This window comes from Rhamphochromis longiceps, linkage group LG6 (assembly GCF_057381845.1).
Source record: "Rhamphochromis longiceps isolate RC_006_pf linkage group LG6, R_longiceps_female_GT1.1, whole genome shotgun sequence".
Taxonomy (NCBI): Eukaryota; Metazoa; Chordata; class Actinopteri; order Cichliformes; family Cichlidae; genus Rhamphochromis; species Rhamphochromis longiceps.
In genome coordinates this window covers 25,995,137-26,018,287 of record NC_140562.1, presented here as the reverse complement: position 1 = coordinate 26,018,287, position 23,151 = coordinate 25,995,137, and the positions used below count along the sequence as shown (strand labels likewise).

At 40.6% G+C, this 23,151-nt stretch overlaps 1 protein-coding gene across 2 annotated transcripts; it reads left to right on the top strand.

The window, feature by feature from the left end:
• The first annotated feature begins 642 nt into the window (after positions 1–642).
• lcorl (ligand dependent nuclear receptor corepressor-like) lies at positions 643–23,151 on the top strand. Of its 2 annotated transcripts, XM_085409915.1 has the most exons (8): positions 645–852; positions 2,148–2,210; positions 7,909–7,997; positions 8,137–8,263; positions 8,738–8,959; positions 9,081–9,159; positions 15,499–20,198; positions 20,297–23,151. In XM_085409915.1, the coding sequence occupies exons 1-8, from the start codon at positions 762–764 to the stop codon at positions 20,302–20,304; spliced, it is 5,379 nt and encodes a 1,792-aa protein (XP_085266041.1). In that variant the 5' UTR covers positions 645–761; the 3' UTR covers positions 20,305–23,151. The 2 variants fall into 2 exon arrangements, with proteins under 2 accessions (XP_085266042.1, XP_085266041.1); XM_085409916.1 differs by lacking the exons at positions 15,499–20,198; positions 20,297–23,151 and adding an exon at positions 10,043–14,653 and having other exon boundaries at positions 643–852.

Here is a 23,151-nt window from a genome sequence, read left to right as displayed (position 1 = left end):
TATAATGCTTACCGTAACACTGGTTAGCTAATGCTGTCGTCAAGTAGCCTATCACTAGCAAACAAACAGCAAGCCAAGTGAGGAACATATGTATAATGCTTACCGTAACACTGGTTAGCTAATGCTGTCGTCAAGTAGCCTATCACTAGCAAACAAACAGCAAGCCAAGTGAGGAACATATGTATAATGCTTACCGTTTATTAAAGGAAAGTATCCTAAATTGACTTCAAATTCGGCGGACAGGCGGCGGTTTCTCGCTTCTTCACTTGTATTTCGAAATACTCGAAGGCGGGTATTTCGAAGTCGCAAAGGAATGACGTCACAAGAAGGTGATTGGTCACTTGCCATGTTGAACCTGGAACAACATTAATTATGATGATGTGGGAACAATGCTGACACGAGGAAATCAGATCGTCCGCATGGATACAGTGGAAACCTTGGATCGTAAAGGGTTGGGACAGAGTCTTTCATATATAAATTTGCCGTTAGTAATTTCATAATTCTATGAATCATCTAGTCTGCTTGCACTGATCATGTTGGTAATTTGTTTGCGTTACAACAACGGTCATTTTTAAATTTTGTTTTTTTAATCGTGCTCCAGGAAATGTTGGCAAAGAGAGGAAGTGAGGTAAGGTTCGCGCATGCGTGGTCGGATTGGGTTTCAGGTACGGATCGGGTAGCGGCGACAAATGCACCGCAGCGGTTACAATACACAGCGGCTGTAACGCAAACAGGGGAGAAAGAGGGGCAGAGGACGAAGAATGACGACGCTGCAGTGTAGATGCATGGCAGAAAAGAAGTTGTTTCGGCGGGAACTTGATTCTTGGCGTTACAAATTGATACACTGCGTCGGTATGGTTCATATGCAGTTTAGTATTTTGTAAAAAATAAAACATGTAGTGAATGGTTTTGTCCGGCAACAGAGGGATCGCTACCCGAGCTGTGTTGGTTCCTAGCTAACTAGCAGCTACTGATGTGGCTGCTTTTAGTGTTCAGTTAAGCCAAGACAGCTGCTTAGCTAGCTCCTTTTGTCTGCGCTTGCTAGCCCTTCGCCGGCGTTAGCGCTTTCTTGGGTCGTTTCATTTCTGTCTTAAATTGGATTGTAACCAATAAGATATAATGCATATGCCCAACCAAGATATGTAATTTTATCTATCGGTGTACCATAACACAATCAGTTATATTAGTAACATACAGTTATAATTGTTTATTGTTCGATGGCTATGCTATAGCAGTGCTTAGCTAAAAGCTGTTGTTATTTCGGGAGGATGTTGTTGTTACGTTAAGTAAGCTAATGTCAGTGCAATGCCAGGAAAGCATTCATTTCAGTGGTGTCCGGTAACGGTTTTTCTCGGGCTCTCTTCTAATTTGAACGTAGTTTTTAATGCTACAGCAGCTGGTGATGTTAGCATAAGGCTGGCGCACCTATTCGTAAGTCAGTTTCCTACTGTGTATAACGTCTAAACAAGGGGTGTCAAACTCGTTTTAGCTAATGAACCATATACGGTCCAGTCCGGTCTCAAGTCGGCCGGATTTATAAGACCACTGTCCATTTGGTCACAAAAAAACTCGATCTTTTTTTAAATTTTTTTTTTAAACAAAGCAAAAAACTGACATCACCCAAAATATAGAAGACTCCCGTAAAATTTTGTCAGACATCAAATTATTTTGGTCATTTTGCAAATATGATGATTGATGTAGTTTCAGCATTTCTCGATGTTCTTTGCATCGTCTGGTATTGTATGTATCACAGTTAAAAAGGCACAAAATAAACCTTTACATTTGTTTTTGTGATTTAAAGAAATTGCCTGTATCTACAGTTACATTTTAATTCCTGTGAAATAATGCTGTTAACACCACACCAGGAAATTTTAAATGGGAGTAATAACTTCACGGTAATATTCACACTGCATGTTTGACACCTCTGATCTAAACTGTTGTGACAATGGCATCCTACATGTAATCATGTATGTGTGTTTTTCAAGGTTTATAAAGAGTTCATTGTAAACATCTAAATTGTTCTGTCTTCCTGAAAATGACAACATAGTAAACAGTTTTGAGAGCAGATTTTTCTCAGATCTTGGAGCCCTAAACCATGCACTTGTTCGTATCAGCACTGATGGATTGCTCCCATTTTTGTCTTGCAGGGTTTGAAAGCATTCTGGAGGGAATTTATGGCCCGCTGCCGAGAGACCTCAATTTATTTCATGGTGGGTTGTTGGTTGTATATGCTCTTTACCATTGGCTTGTGACTATAAGAGGACTGTACATTTATTTTCAGCATAAGCGATGATATTGCCAAACAAACAAATCATTATTCTTGCCATGCCTTTTGTCTTCCCAACGCTGTCCCATATCTATTCTTATAATATCAGACCTCAAACATGTGTCACCAATATTAAGGCTTTTAAACCAAAAACGATTAGCATTTGTTGTGGGATTTACTTAGCTATTGATTGGTATTCATTACGTTATTTAAGTAGTTGAATCAGAAACTACGTATTCAGTATGATTCATACTTGTACTTCCCATTTGACTGTAATTTTAACCGTATATTGTTTTTAAGTAGGACTCAAAAATAGCAAAAACGATTCTTTTCCTGCTCATTTAAAAGCAGTCCACTTCCTCTTTAACTCATAATTTTACATATATATGCTCTATGCTACCTCGAGAGAAAGCACAGCAGATTGCATTATTAGATTATTTAACAACCATTGTTAACAAATTATGATACAGTTTCACTGATCCTAGAGGCAAGTCTAAATATTTTCTGGTATTCTAATTTCAATATTTTGTTAGACCTAAAGCTGTGGTAGGAGTAATCAGGGACTAGATTTTCAAAAGCCTAAAACTGAGCCCTGAGGAGATAGAGTCCATTTCTGTGTCAGATGACTGTACAGTATGCTGAAAAGTAGAGTCTCCAGAGCTCCCAAAACCATGTTGAGTAAACTGTAATGTATCAGCTGAAATTTAATCTTCTTTGCCTTTGCCATGTGTTTATGTGTGACCCATTTCTCACCTGCTAAAATTCTGCAGTCACATAACAACCTCAGTGTCACAAAAGCCCCCACGCCCTGGAAACTTCCGTCACTCTTTACGGTGTGCTCCAAGGCACCACCAGTATGTCAGCCTCACAAGAACAAAGGTCTTCACAAAATATTTGCAGTATATAAAGCAAGCAGTTACACCATAAAACATACCCATGGTGCCACTACCCTTTGTACTTATATCAGGAAGGAGCACAATATCGAACCTGGAAGTCAAATAAATCTAACCTAAAACACCAGAATTTGGTAGATCCCTGAAAAAACTAAAGAAAGTCTTATTTTCTGTCTCTCTGATGCCTTTATTAGCTTCGATCATGCCTTCACATCCCTCTAGCACTCTGTGGACACCAGCAGCCAAAACATACAGCTTGCTTGACACTGTCTGGGATCTCATTGAAGTCTGCAGTGTCATCTGGAGTTTGAGTTAGGCTACACTGGAACCTAGTCAGATGACGTGATAGACTCCTGGCTGGGTGGATGATTTGTTCAGTGAGGCATTCATTTGAGACAAGATCAGGGTGGGAAAAAAATCTATCTTAAATGAATGATAAGACAGCGCAACACCACTGTGCAACATTTTTTTTACTGCCACCCTTAATAATTTATTTTCCACACTATAAGGCATACTTAAAATCCTTTAATTTTCTCAAAGATCCTCAGTGTGCCTTAATTATTAATTCCGGTTGTGCTTACTGACCTTGAACCAATTTTATGTGGTACACAGCGCTCAAAAATCTGACAAAAAATCTTTTAGTACAACTTTAGCTACGAAGTCGCACCGCTTGATGTATTGTCGGAGGATTACGGGTACCGTAGTCAAGGGCCTCGCGGAGTAATCTGGGTCCAAAGCTGCGTCTGCTTCAGGTCTCAAAGTCAAACGAACACTGCGGCATCACTGAGAGTTACAGACTGTCTAAATTCTTTCATCTTTAATAAAATGAGCAGCGTTGCTGCTTTACCAGGTGTGACAATTAAGTTTAACATCCAGGTATCCATGAAAACAGAATTTCTTAAATTTAATGGAGTTAGAAGTTAGCAGGAAGTTAGCTCGCTAGTTTCCACCTAAACATGGTATACCACGTTTTGAGTGAGTGATTTGTGAAAAATATAAACATACAGCTCTGCTATCACTTCCAACATAAATGAAGACAGAAAAGTAAACAGCAGTGACTTTTGTAGGGTTACTGAAGTTGGACTAGCTGGTATATAATGCTGTGCTATGTGATCGCTAGCAACATAGCTATGTTAGCATAACATAAACAGTGAAGCTGGAGGATAAATGCTAATGCTTGTTTCGCTTAATGCGCTTTATGGTCCAAAAAAATACGGTACTAACAATATGAAATTAAAATATACTTAATTCATATAAATTGTGCCTTCAAAGTACCAAAATATCCTTTACACTTTAATTCATAGTATTTTAGGCATCGGTCTAAAATTATTCTGGAAAACTGATATTACATGTACCTTTAAGAAAATCATAGCAAGGCTTTCCATGATATGAAGTAAACTGCTGATGGGTGTAGGTACATCCAACCTCAGAAACATTTTAGCTCAAAAAGTCAAATGCAGTGGCAGCTGATGCCGCTGTTTAAATACAAGCGTGCAGCACACTATTGGCAACAGTAAAATTACTGGCAACTGTAGGCATTTACATTTAATACAGCATCATATCTAAAGTCTGATTTTAATCACTTCTTCAATCAGTGATGTATTCATGTAATATACACTTGGATTAGAGCAAGATGGTTACTTAAAATGTATCTAAAACAATTTGGGGTAATGGGTCATATGCAGATAATATAAAATATATAATTTATAGGACATTTTATTCTGTTATACATTTACAGCTCAATGTATAAGGTTGGAAAATTATATTTTCAGTATTCTTTTTAATGCTATGTCATCTAATCAGACAAGAGGTGAGTTGTGCATATACCATGATGAGGCATCATGTGTCTGTCTGCCAGAGGTGGGTAGAGTATCCAAAAATTGTACTCAAGTAAGAGTAGCATTACTTTAAAATATTATTACTCAAGTAAAAGTGAAAAGTAGTCGTCAAAAAAGTTACTCAAGTAAGAGTAAAAAAGTACTTGGTGAAAAGACTACTCAAGTAGTGAGTAACTGTTTGAAATGTCCGGTTTATTTTATAAATAAATGTTATCAGACAAACAAAAATAAATAAATATACAAATTTTAGTATTTTCAAAAGGAATATATGTAAAAACATCAACAAAATAAGGCACAATTCTGATTTCAGTTTTTCACAACATAAAGCTTTTTTCACCAATACCTACAGTAAATAATATAAATATATAAACAGTGCAAACAATTTCCAGTGACAAGATATGCTGTAAACTTTATATTCATTTTTGCTCCAAATGGCACAGCAGCCTCAGAGAAAACATTAGAACGAGGCATCTTCAACATATGTACATACAAGGCAGCTCAGTTTACCATAAGTTGTATGGGTGTGCATTTTCTGGATATTTAGCAAAAATGTGCCATTTCTTCACTCAGTGAAGTGATGGTTAAGCTTCAGCAGCAGTTTGCTCTCAAGGTTCTTTCTGTGAAGCTGTAACTATTAAGCAATGAACAGGAGTCCTGCATGACTGAGAAGTCCTTCACAAGCTCCAGATGCAGGAAGAGCTGTATTGATTTTGATTGACAGCTTCTTAATGTGAGGAAAGCCATGCAATAGATCCACACCTCCAGTGAATGGACATGAAAGGTACCTCTCCAGCTCCCCTGCTTCTGGCTGTCCTGCCCCCATGGATCCATCATCTTCGTTGGTTAGGCCGCTGTTTGTACTGGCATCATCCAGCTCTGTGTCTAGGTTATGTCTGATGAAGTTGAGACCTGTATGATGTATGGTTTTCAAAAGAATTAGCTCTGGTCATTATAGTGCTGTATACACTGCCAAGCTGCGGATGTTTGGCAAGAAAATTTGATCACACTGGAGATGTTTTTTTACCAACTCTTGTTGAAAAACAAAATCTTGTCATTCATATCCCGCACAAACACTTTGCAATGAATTCCAGATTAAGTTTAAAATAAGAACGCGTGCAAGGCTAAGCAGTGCTAGCCATTAGATCCTCCTGTTTGGCTGTTACTCTGGGAAAGACGAGAAAGACAGTGATGGAAGCCGTGACTGGAGCTACGATGTAGCCTCTAATCTCTCCATGGCTGTCTTGAGAAGGCAAACACCTCAGTCTGGCTGCAAAAAGATAAAAACCCGCCCCTTCCAACCACAGGGGAGGGAGACGGATGAAGCTAGCTTTCAAAAGCTGGGCATACACTGTGCAAATTTTTTTGGCCCATTTTGAGCCGATTTTTCAGTCGCGCAACCGTTTTGGGGATCGGCCCGAGTTTCGCCTTAACCGTGTGTTGTGCATCGTGTAGTATACATGGGGTAACGAAAAGCAATTAAGATCTCACGACCAGCTCCCAATCATCAATCGTATGGTCGCAAGAACATCAAACCTGTTTGAAATCCTGTTGCCCCTCAACGCACCCTCTCAAACTGCGCATGCACAAACACAGAAATGAAAGTGAAAAGGCGGAGCAGCGTTTGATATGGACACGAGATGGAGGCACAACTTGTAGAACTGTGGCAAGCTCATCCGAGTACGTAAGCGTAGAGCTGCCACCCAGGCAAAAGAAAAATACAGCTATATCACGTTATAACCTGAAAAGTTTATTGTTCTAACAATATACTTTTCATGTTAGTGCAATATACCTTTCACGTTTGGACAATATAATATCACGTTATTACAGTATACATAATTATCATGTTCATACAATATAATTATCACGTTCGTGCTATATATATATATATATATATATATATATATATATATATATATATATATATATATATATATATATATATATATATAGTATTGCTTTTAAGCAAAACATTCTTTGTATATGAGGCCAAGGGTGTTCATCCTCTTCAGCTCTAGCGTAGACAGTTGGCTCTGCCATGTTTTCATGTGTTTCTTCTTTCCGTGTGTCCGCTACTTTGAAACGCTCGGGCCGCTCTGCCCGCCACAGTTTCAAACTGGTCATGTGACTGCATGGCCACATCTGATTGGTAAAAAATTTACTGGAAACTCCACTGGCGGCATGTTATCTAATGTGTTAAACTAAGTATTTTTTAAAAAGTAACGAGTCGAATTTTGCAAATGTAGTGGAGTAAAAGTACAGTTTCTTCTTCACAAATGTACTCAAGTAAAAGTAAAAAGTATTGTGCAAAAAAGGTACGGAGTAAATGTAACTCGTTACTACCCACCTCTGCTGTCCGCATTCACACGATTCACTACACCTTCTACAGTATTAGTTGGAATTAAATCAAACTGATTGTGGGCTTCACACAGTTTGTGTTCAGGGTCACATTTGTCATTTTACAGGCACTGATCTGCAATAGATGAGCTACTGCAACAAACGTTCTGGTTGAGAGTAGCTGTAAAAGCAGTTCTTGTTCAGTGTATTTTGTCGCCTTAAAAAAGGGGGGTGTTAAACAGTTATGTAGAGTTCATTGAGGCAGGAGTGACGGTCACTTTAACTGGTTATAAAAAAGACAAGCATGATAAACTGTTAATCAAAACCATTCTATTGAAATCAACATTAGCAGCTAATTGATTTTTAGATGCCACTTATGGAAAAACTCTAGTCATTCTTCCGTGTGTATTGTCTATATATGATAGCGTGGCTCATAATGAGATTAGTATTGTGTCAGCAGCATTTGAAGTGGCTGGTATAAGGAAACAGAATAGAAACCCCTGCTGCCTGTTGTCAGTTTTGGTTTGATCCATCAGCAGTACTGTAATACATGGTTATGCGATATTGTGTCTTTCAGACTGTGAACCGGAAGAGGTAGATGACTGGTCTCCAGAATCAAACTGCTCTCCGTGCTCTTTCTGCAACGTGCTCCTGGCCAAATCTAGTGTAAGGACTTTAGTTTTGATAAGCCTCAGAGAGGTTGTCTTTCTTTTCTCTGCACCCTAGAGTAAAAAATAATTCTAAATAAGTAATCACCTTTCTGTCTCTGTATCTTCTTCTTTTTCCTCTTTATCATCCTCTCTAGGATCAAGCACCTGCAGCCACGTCGCCCCTCTCCTCCCCCTCTGATTACTCACCTTGTCAGGCCCCAACCATCTCTGAGAGCACCCAATCAGCACACAAGTTCCTCCAAGCTGTGTTCCACAAGAAAGGTGAGTCAGGTGGATTTGGACAACCTCGTTGTTATGTAGAACTGTTAATATACTAAGAGCTCCTATACTGAAAACAGCTGCCAAAGTTGACATAAATATTAATGTGGGGAATAACCAGAGAGGAGTATCTCACAGTTCCTGTCTACTGATGTACACAATGAACTGAATTACATTATTGACCTAATACACATTGCGGTTACTGTGGTGTAATTGGCATGTCAAATCTCTGCTATTCATGACCCACTAAGTGTTCCCAAAGATTTAGGATGCTTTTGAGACTTGTTTCTAGTGTGGTAACATCAGAAGACATTTTTTGTTACAGTGGATTTAATTTCAATATCTCATTAAAAACGCTGTTTAAACACTGTTTTCTAGATCAGTTTTTCAGATCAGTTTTCTAGTCCTTTAAATAATGCATGTTAAAATTGAAACCAGTGATTTTAATTGTATTTTTTTTCTTTCTCCTCCTGTTAGATGTGCACCTGAGCAGTGATTCCAACATACCTCAGATTGCTCAGGAGCTGATGAAGAAGATGATAACCACATTTGCTAAGGAGTATGCATCCAAGTGCCTGCTCCACACCAATACAAATGGTGTCACAAGGACCTCATCACCCTTGTCTGACGCGTCCGAAGCATCTGACGCCCCTCTGGACCTCACAGTGAACCGAACTCAGGAGGAGAACACGATCGAAGGTAGAGAATGCATTTAGTGCACGCATATAAAATTTAATGTTATGTCTGACTGTAACATGGGCATCCTCCTGAAGGAACCAAACAACTGGCACTCAGACTCTGACCACTTGTCTTGTAACAGATGGTGTGCTGGACCTCTCCAACCGGAACTCTGCCTGCTCAACAACTTCGTCATCATCAGAGAATCACAGGGGATCAGGGTAAGTTTTTGTAGTTCTCTGACTGCATTTTAATGTGTCTGGCCTATTGACTTATCCCTACTCTTAGTTAAATCTGGGTCTTCTTCACAAAAACAAGAATGCCGTTTACATAACTATGGCCCATATCCTATGACTAGAAAAATCACTTTGGTTTGCAGCAAATCCACATTTCAGAGTGTGGTACAACAACAGCTATATAGCATGCCAAAGATTAAGAGGTTAGCATGAGCACTGTGTTTATTACTGTCATGCTCACTGCTCAGCTAAATAGCACCTGTTCAGCCTGAAATACACACATTCCTGTTTTAGCAGTGCTTTGGTTCAAGTAATTGTAATAAATTGTGAGGAGCTAGCTTGTGTTTGGTGTTGTGGTTCTATGGGGTTTACTCTTTTATCTCTTGAGCGGTAACGTCACAGCAATGGCCGTATTATAACATTTGCCAGCAGCTCAGGATTGTATAATGAGGAGAGCATTTCAGTACTTCACAACCATTTTACGTCCGTTTTTACTAATACATTAATGATGAGTTTGATTATCCAATCTTCAAGCATGTAGGACTTTCACTGGATATCCCAAAACTACAGGGGTTTTATGTGAGCACCAAAGTAACCCCAGCCATTCACAGACTGTCCCACCTGGACGTGAAGAGGCTTTGCTGCTGTGTGTGAGAGACACACAGCAGCAGTGTGTGTGCGTGCGTGTGAGGGCCCACAAACAGACTGAGAACATACAGACATGAAACTAACAGTCGCAGTGATGTTACCAACACAAGGCATAAAGGAGTGGACCCCTCGCTCTGCACCCCCTTGTCCCCTATGCCACAAATCAAACCACCTCCATCACCTCCATCCTGACCCTGCTGTTTGGTCCTCACATCCCTAGGAGGCAGTGCAGGCAGAAGGAATACACTGAGAGGAGCTGGGAGCTGTCTGAGGGATTGCTGTCCAAGGCCTTGAAGGATATACGATCAGGAAGGCTGCAGGAGCAGCGGGCTGCGTTGCTTTATGGAATACCCCTTCAATCCCTGAGACAGGGTCTGGATGGCTGGGCTGAAGGGAGGCTGGGAGTGCTGCATCAGCTTAAAGCAGGAAGCAGAGATATCAGGGATGAAGTGACATCATGCAATGTGATGTCAACAATGCTGGGTGGCGAAGCACGCCTTGTTTTGCAGAAAGTGGCAGCATGGGCAGAGCGAGCAGAAATTGGAGGTGCTGTCGAGGAGCATGGGGACTTTAGTTTCCCTTCATCTGTTCTTGCCTTTTATCAGCCGGGTAGTTTACAGAAGACCCTCCCTCACTGTTTTCCCCAGCTCAGGGATGCTCTCCAGCCCCCTCCAAGCCCCACCCCCAGTCTGGAGCCACCCACACCCCTGCGTATTCCTCAGGTTCGTTGTGCGTCTGACCACAAAAGGTCAGTGTCAGCTGAGAATTGCAGCATAGCTGAAAACCTACATCAACGTACCTCATCAAGCGAAGGTACTGCCAGTTCATCAACAGCAGCTGCCAGACCTTCATCTCTCTTCAAACTCAGACCTCCACTCTTGGCACAAGGATGTCCAGGCAGTGCCAGCCAGTCACCTCATCGCCTGGGACCACGTGGATCCTCACTGGATGAGTCAGAAGATGGGGCAGGTTGCCGGGATAAAGACAAGCAACCTAGAAAGAAGCGTGGGAGGTACCGCCAGTATGACCACGAACTGATGGAGGAGGCCATCACCATGGTGATGGCTGGTCGCATGAGTGTGTCTAAAGCCCAGGGGGTTTATGGGGTGCCCCATAGCACACTAGAATACAAAGTGAAAGAGCGTACTGGAACACTGAAGAACCCACCTAAGAAGAAATCTGCCAACTTCTGTTTGTCCAGTTCTCACTCGTCTGGTTCTGGTAGCACGACCAGTTCCACTAACTCAGGGAGTCTTGCCTCAGCTGCTGACGCAAAGAGGTTCTAGACCACAAACGCCTCAAAAACACCTCAACACTTGAACACATCACCTCCTACAAGATAAATGTTTTCTGGAGACACTTGTTAAAACACAACACATGCCTTTACAAACTACACTGATATTAATATTCAGGTCTTTTAACTCTGTCTGTGATGTGATAGTCATACTTAAAGCTGTATTTCTCCTGCTTCGTTCTGAGTCCTTTGGTTAAAGCAGCCATAAACAGTACTGTTTTATTCAGGTAGAAGTCCTGCTCATCTTGATCTAGACGAATGATTTAGATCGTTTACTTTGTTTATGGATAGACCAACATGGTAAATGAATTCGGATCAGAGCCTGAGGTACTGAACCTCTTAATTCACCATCTCCTTTCGTTTCACTGTACTATTGTCAGAATACTGTTTTTCTATTTTTTGTTTGTTTGTTTTTTTCCGTTTGGGACTGCTGTGGAGTTTCGTGGCTTGGTTATTAAGATACCAGTATGTGATTACATCTAATTAAATCATCGATAAGTTAATGTTCAACAAAATGTAACGTATTCATAGTTTAACATTAGATCACTTAGTAATTTTTACTACCACGATTGATCAACAGAATTAAAAACAAAGGCTTTTTTAAAACGAGAATCTGTTGGTGATATAGAATCAAATTATTTTACCTTCAGGGTAGTTGTACTGTGTTGTACATCCTTTTCTCAAGGAGGAAAAACAAACAATGATGGCTGCCCAAAAAGATTGCTCAAGACTCAAGTATGAGAAACACAGTTGCAGACCTTTTAAGGCTGAAAAATAAAGTGTGACTGTCATATTTGTTAGCTGTTAGGTTATTAGGTTATTCAGGTTTAATTCAATTCTTAAAGCTCCTTGGTAATGGAGCATTGATGATTGTGATTTGCAGCTTTCTATCTCTCTGGGTATGTATACCTAGGCTTTTCAAGTGACTTAGAGCCATTAAAACTATTTAAAAACTCATTTCTATTGTTAGAGACCTCTACAAACAGGGAGCTTGTACAGTATATATGCTGTGGTGGCTACATCTTGATTATGAGTTTTTGTACAAGAGATTAGCTTAAAAAAGCCATTTTGTGTCCACATATTTCCTTTCATTCTGTACAAGCTAATCTAAACACTGTATTGAGTGTAGTTGGAATGCAAACGTGCAGCATGTTTTAAATGTGCACTGATAAGCTTGGGAACTGTATATTATTGTGTATTTGTACCGTTTGTGAAAGATGTTCTTTTATTATCACAGATATTTACTAATTCTGCTACTGTAGCTGTATTACTGCAAACCTCATACCATGACCGCTGCTTAACTTTTACGGGACTGTTTTCCTGGCACATGGATGCGTAGCTACAAGAAAAACTCATTTCAGTTAACGTTTTAACAGTAATACCGTTAAGCCTAATATTAATATTTGTTTTATGGGTAGTCTTAATGTTATAGATGGTCGACTGTGTCAGCTACTGGAGGTTTCGGTAGTTTAGGTTTTTAGTGAAATGTTTAAACGGCGACCACGCGGCTATTCAGTGTCAGGCTTTTAAGGCTTCTTTGTCTGCGTCTGTAAAAATGCTAAAAGTTTCGTCTACACTCATGTCTGCCTCTAGAATGGGCTTTTTTCCATTAACAGTGCTACTACCAAAGCAGCATTTCAGGGTTACCCACACAAAGCTGCTTTACTTTGGATTTGCTGCAATGTCAGCCTGCCCCCCTCCTCTCTCTCACCGTCTTTAACCTGTTGCCATATATACCTCTGAACATTCTCTGCCTATAGCCCAGTGTTAGGTTTCAAATCAAGCTTAAAATCTGTATGAGTTCTTTATCTCTCAAGAAACAGCGAAATGTAAATTCACTGCTATCAACAACACTTAAACTTTTAAAAAAAACTAGCCATGTGGCGTGTAAAATCTTTTTTTTTTTTCTTTTTTTTTCCTTTAAGGTTGAAATTCTGTCTTGCGGCATTTACAGATTTTTATTTTTTATTTTTTTTTTGTTATTAATGTCGGTTTTTAAAAGTTCTTCAGTCACAAAATTGTGGCATTTCAACCTTTGTAATTCCTCCAGCTGTGCAAATGTTGTCTCCACTTCTGAATGTCTGTTCTTATTGCGGTACATGGTGCCGGTCTCTATGGCGACAGCTCAGCACAGCATGTCTCTATTTTGGGAGTTATCTACTATTTATATCAAAATGACTCCGAACACGCCCTGAGAAATTGAAAAAGGACATCATTGTATTTGTTTAATTGCAGCTAATTCTGGGAACACACTTGGGCTTTGAGATTAGGGCTTTTTAATTTTTGATTGAACTGCTGGCAAATCTTTGAGGCAACGTAATTCTGCTATTTATGCATAAATCAATTATTGCACTATGATTTATAAAACAAAATTGTTTTTTTCTAGAAACTTGTTTTGTGTTGTTATGGCATATTTATTTATTGATTGCGCTTCAGAACTGTGATTTATTTTTTTATTTTTTTAAATATTGTGGTAGTTCTTGATTTGTAACGGGGCACTTTGATGCATTGTGAAATGTGTATTGCTACAATTGCATGAATGCTTTTAAATGTTAGCTCATATAATTTATTTAGTCCAGAAATTATACTGCTGACTATTGTGATTGTTTAGTGATTTTGTTACTATTAAATTATTTTAATGATTTTAAAGAATAATTTGTCATAACAAACTCAACAATATAGCCTCTGTAACACCTAAAGTACTTGGAAAGTTTCCACCGCAGAAACTAGGCGGAGATGGGCAGGTGGTTTTGCAACATATACACCTTTGTATATGTTCCAGTTGTAGGACTAATTTGTGAGGGTAGATATTCCTGCCCAGAAAAGCTTCAAGTGGGGCTCAATGCTGTTAGGTTAAATGTTGAATAAGCACTATTTTTGAAAATTAGCAACCTGTCAAACAAGACAAAGAACATGAAATTGCTGTAAACTGCTCATGTATGAAACAGCAATGGCTGTTCGAGACCCACCACCACCGCTTTTAAATTAAACACAACAATACAGCAAACTGCCCAGTAGTTGGAAGAAATTATTTAACAAGTCGGTCAGAAAAGTTTAGCTTGAACCCCACCACCAAAGTTGCTGTTCTACCTCCTGAGCAAGGACTCTCTTGGAGGTACACCCCAGAATTGTAATTGTACCCTGGTTCCTTCAGTGAAAAGTTCCTGCAGTGGAAACTTGACTCAACACTACACTACACTTAAACCTGGCCTCTTGAAACCTGACATGGTTCGGCCGCAAACAGTACTTAAATTGCTGGAGAGAAAAAGTAAAAACTTGAAAATAGGTTGATATTAAATCAGTTACTTGATTCTATAATTAAATATCTTACTTCTTGGACCTGCTGGCTGTTATGAAAATTAGAGGGCTTTTTGAACTGTTGGTTTGTTGATGAAAGTGCTGTTGGTTTAAAAAAAAAAAAAAGTTAAGTTGAGCGTTTCTTCAATCATTCCTTCTGCTGTTAGCAGAATGTTATCATTTGCCTTCAGCAACTAATCAATAAAACAGTTCTTTAATCAATCGCCTGTTGTTATTTTTTTTCTAGAATAATGGTTTGCTTTACAGTTATCAGAGAGTTGTACTGCAGATCAAAGGTTTTACAACTTTTTACAAGGGCTAGAATCCAGTAAATGGTAAAATGGTAAATGGCCTGTATTTGTATAGCACTTTTCTAGTTCCTAAGGACCCCAAAGCGCTTTACACAACCTGTCATCCACCCATTCACACAATGTAGAGCAATGCATCATGTCACTTCCTTCTGCAATACATCAACATTATAGTGGCACTCCAAAAATGAAAGTGCATTTGGGGGAAAAACTACACGGCAAACACTGCTAAATAGGCTGCATTTACAATATCGTTTTCCTGGTGTAATAAACCACAAAAACATCTTGCACCACAAGCTACATTCCACTTTTTTTTTTCCAAATGTTATTATTTAAGCTGAAAGTTTTGCACCATTCAGAGTTCATTTTATTTCATTATTGATGGCTAGCAAGTCTACTGCCAAAAAAATTTACTGTGTAACTTTTTTTCTTCTTAAGCTTATTTCAAACATTGATTTCTGTAAGGATACATTACCATCATTTCATCACAATATGTTGCCTACATCTTAAGCTGCATATCACATTTTTACATTAACTCTAATAATGCGGGTGCAGTCTTGCAACCAGCACGAACTCCAGTCTCATCTATAAAATATATGGAAGTCAGAAATGACAAACTTTCAGGCAGTGCTGTTATGGAACAAATGCAACTTAAATGTGCTTGCTGCTGAAATTTTTAGTCTTCATTATTTTGTGTGCATGCTCTTTTTTTTTTTTTCTCATTTGAAACTTTGTGAGTAAAACATTCTAACTCCAGTTTTTACCTTTTACCTCTAGCTCCCCGGTGCCATCTTTCACAGAAGACAAGGCAGGTCAGCAACAGCGAGGGACTAAGTTTGGTCAATGTTCCACATTGGATGATGTTCTGAGTTCTCTCTGCCCAGCTCACCAATCCTTAATCTACCAAATCCTCAAGTATGCTTGCCATGAAAAAGAGATGCTCAGGAACGAAAGGGACACTGTTTTATGTTCCAAGAAGCTGCATTGCACTTCGTGTCAGAGTCTTGTTGCAGCCTCTCCTGCATCGTTCCATTCGCCTTGCACACCCTCTTCTAATTTATGCTTGTCCTCTTCCATATGTTGTGAGAAACGCAGCTTCCAAATCAAGAAAACAACAGATGGAGAGGTAGGAGATGGAGACCCTCCTTGTCCTGTTCTGAAGAGAGAGCAGAGTCCCTCTCCTCCCCCTCTTTCCCCAATCCCATCAGATTTTGGTAAGAAATGTGATGAAAACCCACCCTCTCTGCTTCACCAAGAGGAGGATGTTAATCTCATGGTACAGAGTTTTGTAACTGCAAGCTACGAAGCCTCAGATGTCAATGCAACTACAGAAGATGCTGAAAGTAAGATCGCTGAAAGAAGTCAGGCTGATAAGAATCCAAGTGGGACTTCACTGCAGGATGTCATGGATCGTTTTAGTGAGAAACTGGAGACAATAACACCTCTAGACAAGGACCCTACTCTGGTTTCTACGGCTATCTATGTTTCTGAAAAGGAGCAGCCGTTATCTCCCTCAACCAGCTACAACCTGCCTTTTCGTGCTGATGCCCATGTCACTGAGATCATCACCACAGTGCTTCGCACAAGCAGTCCCAGTGATTACAGCTTGAGTGAGCTGTTTAGTCGCCAAGACAAAGAATCCAAGTCACCCGTTACTAGATCCCGTCATCGCCAGAATGTTGAAAAACCTAAATGCACCCCTGAGATACAGAACAACAATGACCAACAAAGTTCAAGTGTACAAAAACAGGTGAATACAGTGGCTACAAGCTCAGCTAAACAGTGTGTTTTGTCCTGCAAAGAAGGTGGTGAGGGTTGCAGTTCTACAAATGACAAAAGCCACAAGGGATCCCCATCAAGTGAAACCACTGAGGCTGAAAGATCAGGTAAAAGGAAAGCTTGTGCTATTAAAGGGAGAGTGTGTCATCTGCTTAACATTTCTGAGGGTGCAAGAAGATCAAGGAGAAATATAGTCCCTCCACCGCGGTTCTCCTCCTATGTCACAGAGCCCAGACGTATGTTCTTTGTTGCGTGTTTCTCTGAACCTATCTTCAATCAGAAAGCACAAAAGGACAAGGCTTCATCTAGCACCAATCATATGTCATCAAAAGATCCAGATGCTAAGGATGCCAACGTAGAATCCAGAAATGACGTTTCTTTGTCCTCATGTGTGAACACAGGGAAGCTTGCCTTTCAGTCAGCAGAAAAAGGACATGAACTATCTCACATGGAAGTGAAAAGTCAAAGCCAGGTCACTCCACAGATTGTGACTGCGAAAGACCAAAGTCCTAAAAAACATCGCTCAGGCAAAGAGAACAATAGTAGTGACAGTGTTGTCCCTCTCTTAGGACGGTTACGATCAGCATTATCAAAAAGAGTACAGGACTCATCAAATATGGATGTCCCTATAAATTCTGATACTTGTCTTGAGAGTCTTAAAAATTCCCAAGTCCAGTACACTAGTCCAATTAAACTTATGTTTGTATCACCAGTAAAGGATAAAGAGGGAGTTAAATACAGTCTCAAATCAGCAGGCTCTGGTTCTGGCTCACAAACAGAACATTTTGATCCCTGTGAAGAGTCTTCATGGTCAGGGACACTTCAGAAGCACACAATCCAGAGCAAAAAGCCTGCAATATCACAAGTAAAATCAGTTGTCTCACCACTAAAATCTTCTGCCTCATGCATACGGTCTTCTTGTTCCCCAACCAAGTCATCTTCTTCACCAGCCAAGTCTGGTTCCTCAACACGCAGGTCTGCTTCTTCACCTGCCAAATCTGGTTCCTCAACACCCAAGTCTCCTTCATCACCAGCCAAGTCTGTTTCCTCAACACGCAGGTCTGGTTCTTCAACACCCAAGTGTGATTTGTCACCTGCCAAATCTGGTTCCTCAACACCCAAGTCTCTTTATTCACCATACAAGTCTGATTCTTCAGTATCGAAGTCCTCTTCCTCACCAAGCAAATCTGCTTCCTTAACACGCAGGTCTGCTAATTCACCATCCAAGTCTGGTTCTTCAACACCCAAGTGTGCTTTGTCACCCGCCAAATCTGGTTCCTCAACACCCAAGTACGGTTCTTCACCACGCAAGTCTCCTTCTTTGCCCAGGTCCCCTTCCTCATCACCTAAAGATGCTTCCAGAGGATCAGGTGAAGGTACTCCAACTAAGCGCGTAGCTGGAGCTGACAGCCAGGGATTATCAGGTAACTCGACTTCTTTTCATGAAACCACTCCACCAAAAAGGCGTCCTGGGCGTCCGAAGAAACTGGGACCACAGCTGGAGCAAAAAGCAAAAAGGCCAATTGGCCGACCCCGTAAGCAGAAGACTTTGGATTCCGAACCTAAAAATGTTAAAATGGTAAATGGTAAATGTCAGTTGGCACCTAATATTGAGGAGAATACAACTAAAAACCTCAAGATAACAGTCGTATATGGCCGTTCGAGGAGAAACAAACGATTGGTGTCAGAGGGCTTTGACCAGCTGCAAACAGAATTTCATGACGCTTGGCGAGCCGTAAATCTATTGCACAACTCTAAGACCAGCTCAGGTAGTATTAAAACAACCTCAGAGGAGTTGGATTTTGTCAGACCAGCGAAAAGGCCTGCTCCTCAATCTGGCAGTAACATCAAATGTCAAAAGCATGATGATTCTGTTCGCTCAAGGAAACCAGGTAGACCTGCAAAGGTTAAAATCTCTGGAATCTCAGTCACAGTGACCACAGTGTCACCTCGTCAACGTAAAATTCAAATCAATAAAGAGAATAGGCAGTCTCCTGAAATGCTGGCTCCTAGGAAAGTACTTCTACAAGACTTCATGTCTGCCAAAGAGCCCAGGACAATCAGTCATCAGTTAATGAGCAAAAGGGGTCAAAAAGAAGAAGGGAAAGAAACAGAGGATGGTAGTAAAGATGAACTCCCCAATCAGCCTGTAGTACGACACTCCAAGAGAGTGAGAAAGCCATCAATACACTTTTTGCATGCTGTTGCCACCTCTACATCATACAGCCGCAGCAATGCGCTGGTACGACGCTCTAAACAACTTCTTTTAAACAAGGCAAACAGTGAAAGGAGACAGGATGAGCAGCAAAGTAGTTTCGAAACTTCAGGTGAGAAGAGAAAGTCATGTGGACCACAGAAGAAGGGCGTTTCTCTAGACGTAAGCAGATTGGCAGGGGTATCTGTTGATTCGATCTTTAGGTCTAAAGAGACATTAAGGTGGTGGGCAGCATCAGCTGAGGAAAAGACAATGAACCAGGAGCTCGCCAGACGAATAAGAGTCATCTCTGACACTTGGGTCTCAGACGCTGTGGACAACCAAGAAAAAGAATTGGCCCTCGATTCTAAACTAGGCACTAAAGACAGCAGTTTATTTGCCAAGAATTCAAATCATTCCTCTGTGGTCCGAACACTGTTTGACTGTTCGCCCAACAAACCAAGGTCCTGTAGCATGCAGCAGATCTGCTCCTGGTTTATGGAGACCACCGAGACACAATCTCTGGCCATTGTCAAGAAGGCAAGCTCCCGTAATCGTTACGAACTTATGCACTTCCCTCGTTCTGCTAATGCAAAAAGTGTTTGCCACAGTCCTCAGGCAGAGCGACTCCGCAAACACATCAAGAAGTTTGCCAAAATGGTGCCAAAAAGCCCTTTACAGCATCAGAAGGCTCAGAGACGGCTGAGGAAGAGAAACAAAGCAGCTGTGTCAACACACAGACGACAACTTTTTACTTTAAGCATTGCAAGCAAGCGCACTCGCCAAGTCCAGCCGTTGAGAGGCAAAGCATTTAGTATATATCAAGCCACTCTGGTTAGAGCAAGGACACGTTTTCTAACCCGGAAAGAAAGGGATAGGTGGCAAAATGGGGCTAGGGACAGGAGAAACATAAAAGCAGTATCATGTTGTAGAAATGAACGTATAGTAACTGGACTACAATCTAAACGTAAAGCATTATACACATCCACAAACGATCGGCACTCTGTTGGTTTGGAAAACGGTTCTGCCGCCTCTTCGGTTAGCCAAACTCGGGAACTCGTGGATGTACACAAAGAGCAGAACCTTTGCTCCAAAGCCTGGGGTCCTGAAACGCTGAAAGAATGCCGGGTGTTTCTAAGGAAGATCAACTCTCCTGATAGCGAATCGGCTGAGGAAGAGTGGGACTCTTGTACTGTGACACTGGAAGGGTCACCTTCTGCATACCTCTTTGCAGAACAGGACAGGCAACTGGTAAGATTCGTTAAAGCTGTGAAAACTGAAAGAAAAAGGAGCATTAATAGGAGGACTGCCTCGAAAGAGTTGGCAGATTCTGCATCAAAATCAGTCCAGGAGCAGGAAGCAAAGCCAGCAGGGAGGCAGAAAAGAAAATTCAAGAGTCCCAGGGTTGCGTCTACTGAACCACCACAACCACCACCAGCGAAAATCTTGAGACAATCGCGAATGAGGGGCCTGACTGGGCCGAGATGGCGTGACTTTGTCCTTGGTAACTACTTTTCTTTCTTTTCTTTGAATTGAAGGCATTGACTTTGCCCATGCAAAAGTTACCCAATAAACGTTTGTTCTTTTATCTTTTCCTGACAGAAAGCTAACTGAAGCATGAGGCCTCCTCTTCCTGGGAAAGGGACTGTGGTTTAACGTGGTGCCTTTGGACTTTGTGCTGACCACGTAGACTGGCCATCTCAGTATGGTTCAGTCTTACAATCAGCAGCTATGTAGCAGTCTAACTTAAAAGCTTGATGTTGCACTATTTTTATCCATGGATATGTATGTACATTTTGTCATCTTGCCTTTGTCTTTCTGAAGGTGTATAGTAGATCAATATAATAGTTACTTCAGAGTTTTAATGGAAAGAGTGCTTATACCGTGAACCCTGTCAGAGTGGTCATAGAGGAATGAAAGCTCGACTGCCATCTCCCTAAAAATGTACCTTTACTGATACTAAGACCAACACTTCTTCTCGGAAATGAGCCCTTACTGTATATCTTAACCTGACATTTATCATAATTTTTACTACTTTAAGCCACAATGCCAGCTCTAAAACCCCCACTTATTTTATTTATAGTGACTCTTACTTTGGCACTGTTTTGAATGTTTAATTTGTAATTTAATATTTGCTTTTGTATTTTAGGTTTGCTTAAAGTATATTGGAATTTGATTTGAAACTTTCTCTTAATCCGAGCCTTTTGTTTTCTCTACTGCTGTCGCAAACAAGTAGCCAAAACAGGCTTTTAATGAAGGAATCTTTCAGTTCACTTAACACCCAATCTTAACTCCAGTAGCTATCTGTGAAAAGACCACAGCTGTAAGAGTGTGTCTTGAAATGCACTAATTGGCCTGTACTAAAACCAAATATTTGATGTCATGAGTTCTTTTTCAAGAGCATTTTCAGTTGTCAATTCCCCACAAAATGCAGAGGTGTCTGTGAAGTGACAGAAATGGCATTATGCAGTTGTAGAACATAGCTTCTGGTTAATTTCATGGTTTGTGGGATCTTTCTTGTTTTTATTCAGTTATCTTTCTAAGAACGTATTATTTTCACCCAAAGCATATACTGTATGTTGCTGTCAGATCGACTTTTTGCACTATTGAGCCCCTTTCAGACGTGATATATGCACCGCTGGCTTTTCGTTAAAGTGCTGACATCCTGTCAGTCAGACGTAGGGTGCTTTTACATTGTTTCTCACAATTTACTCGTATTTAATCTGTGATATTTTTTTTTATTTATTTTTTTTTTTTGCGCTTGTTGTTCACAAATATTTAGCCAGTGACCTCCCAACTTTGAATGACTAGAATTTTTACGTTTTATTCAGTATGATGTGAAACCGACGACTGGGACCACAAAATCATCTGAAAAACTGAGCTGTGAAGAGGGTGTGGGCGTTTGTCTCATAGATTTAGGCACAATCCTAGAGACAGGTTGGCAACCACCAGTTACTGGGGAAAAATGAGTTTTCCCTGACCAGCTGTTTAACTATTAATTTCTGCTGTTGTCACTATGAACAGGGTATTTTTCTTAAGCGTGTGCATTGCACGTATAAGTAGCTGCAGACACCACTGACGAGTAGCATTTCCTGTTACTTTCTGCACATGTTGTTTGTAAACTGCAGCATCTCAGCGGGCAAGTCTATGCCATCACTGCAAATTGGCAGGCATGCAGATGTCTTGCACACCATCTGCTGATGCAATTTACATCACTCAGACTTGCCTACGTGGGAAGTGGAACGCACCCATTACTGCATGTATCCTGCTGAGAGAGCTGTACCCTGCCTCTCCTGCACAGGCTCAGAGAGATGTTTGCTGTTGTTTCAAAACAGAGTTGGCGAGATAAAATCTCATTGTGTACCTGGTATTTCTGTTCAGGTCTTTCACTTGAGAGCTCAACAACTCGCAGGTCCACGCGATACGGTCGCTGTCCTAATCTCGCAAGTTCCTTTTAAGTTGCAATGCGACGCATGCAGTGTAGAAGTTGATACACTAATGTTGCAAGTTCAACATTAGTAAAAGCTTTGCCGTCGTGGCTTTCACAGAAGAGTGACCGGGGTCTTCCTTCGCACATGAAACCTACGTGTTTTCATGCTGTCAGATCAAAGGCGAAGAGTGCACGTCTGAAAGGGGCTCTATATTTGAGATTAATCCCACTACGCAGATTCCTCCTCCCATATTTTGCACATCCCATCTCCCACTACCACTCCCCCCCCCCTTACTGTAAAACTAGAATCTGTTTGGTGCAATACAAATCCAGATGATTTATCAGTATGTAGTAATTATTTTATTGCTGACAGACGAATGGATGTACATGAGTACCAGTGGCCTGGGATGTTACTTCAGTTGTTTCCATAGCCATGTAATGTGATCTTAAAGGATTCTGCTATACAAACTATGTTTGCCCACCTGCGTTGGTCTCATCAGAGAAACAAAAATATAAGAATTTTTTTTTTCCTCTTACACGTAATAGCATTATTTACTTTTTAAATGTTGAGTTGTCACTGTTTCCCTGGATTTTCTGTTATTTTCTTAAGTTGCAGCAAGGGACGCCGACCTCCACAGGAGCTCAGCTAGGACTAGGCCTGAGAGTTGATGGGGTAACACTAATCTTGGATCAATGTCATTGTTTTTCTGCCATCTGTCCAGAGACCGGCAGATCCAAGGTGTCCAGCTGTAGGTCAAAAACTTCACCCTTTAGGGTGTTGTGCCCGACTACCGTTGTATGCATGTCACTATGGTTGCCGTTTCAACATAAAGGAGGTGGGCAAGTCTCTGTCATTTGATAAATAACCATCAGCCCTTTGTTTGTTGAAGAACCTGGTGCTATACATCTGTTGTATATTTTCTTTATCATGTGTTTTTATACTGTCCAATACAGATGCAACAAACAGGTGTCTGTGACTGAACCAATAAAGAGTCTTTTGAGATAACCAGAGAGAGGTGTGAGTTAT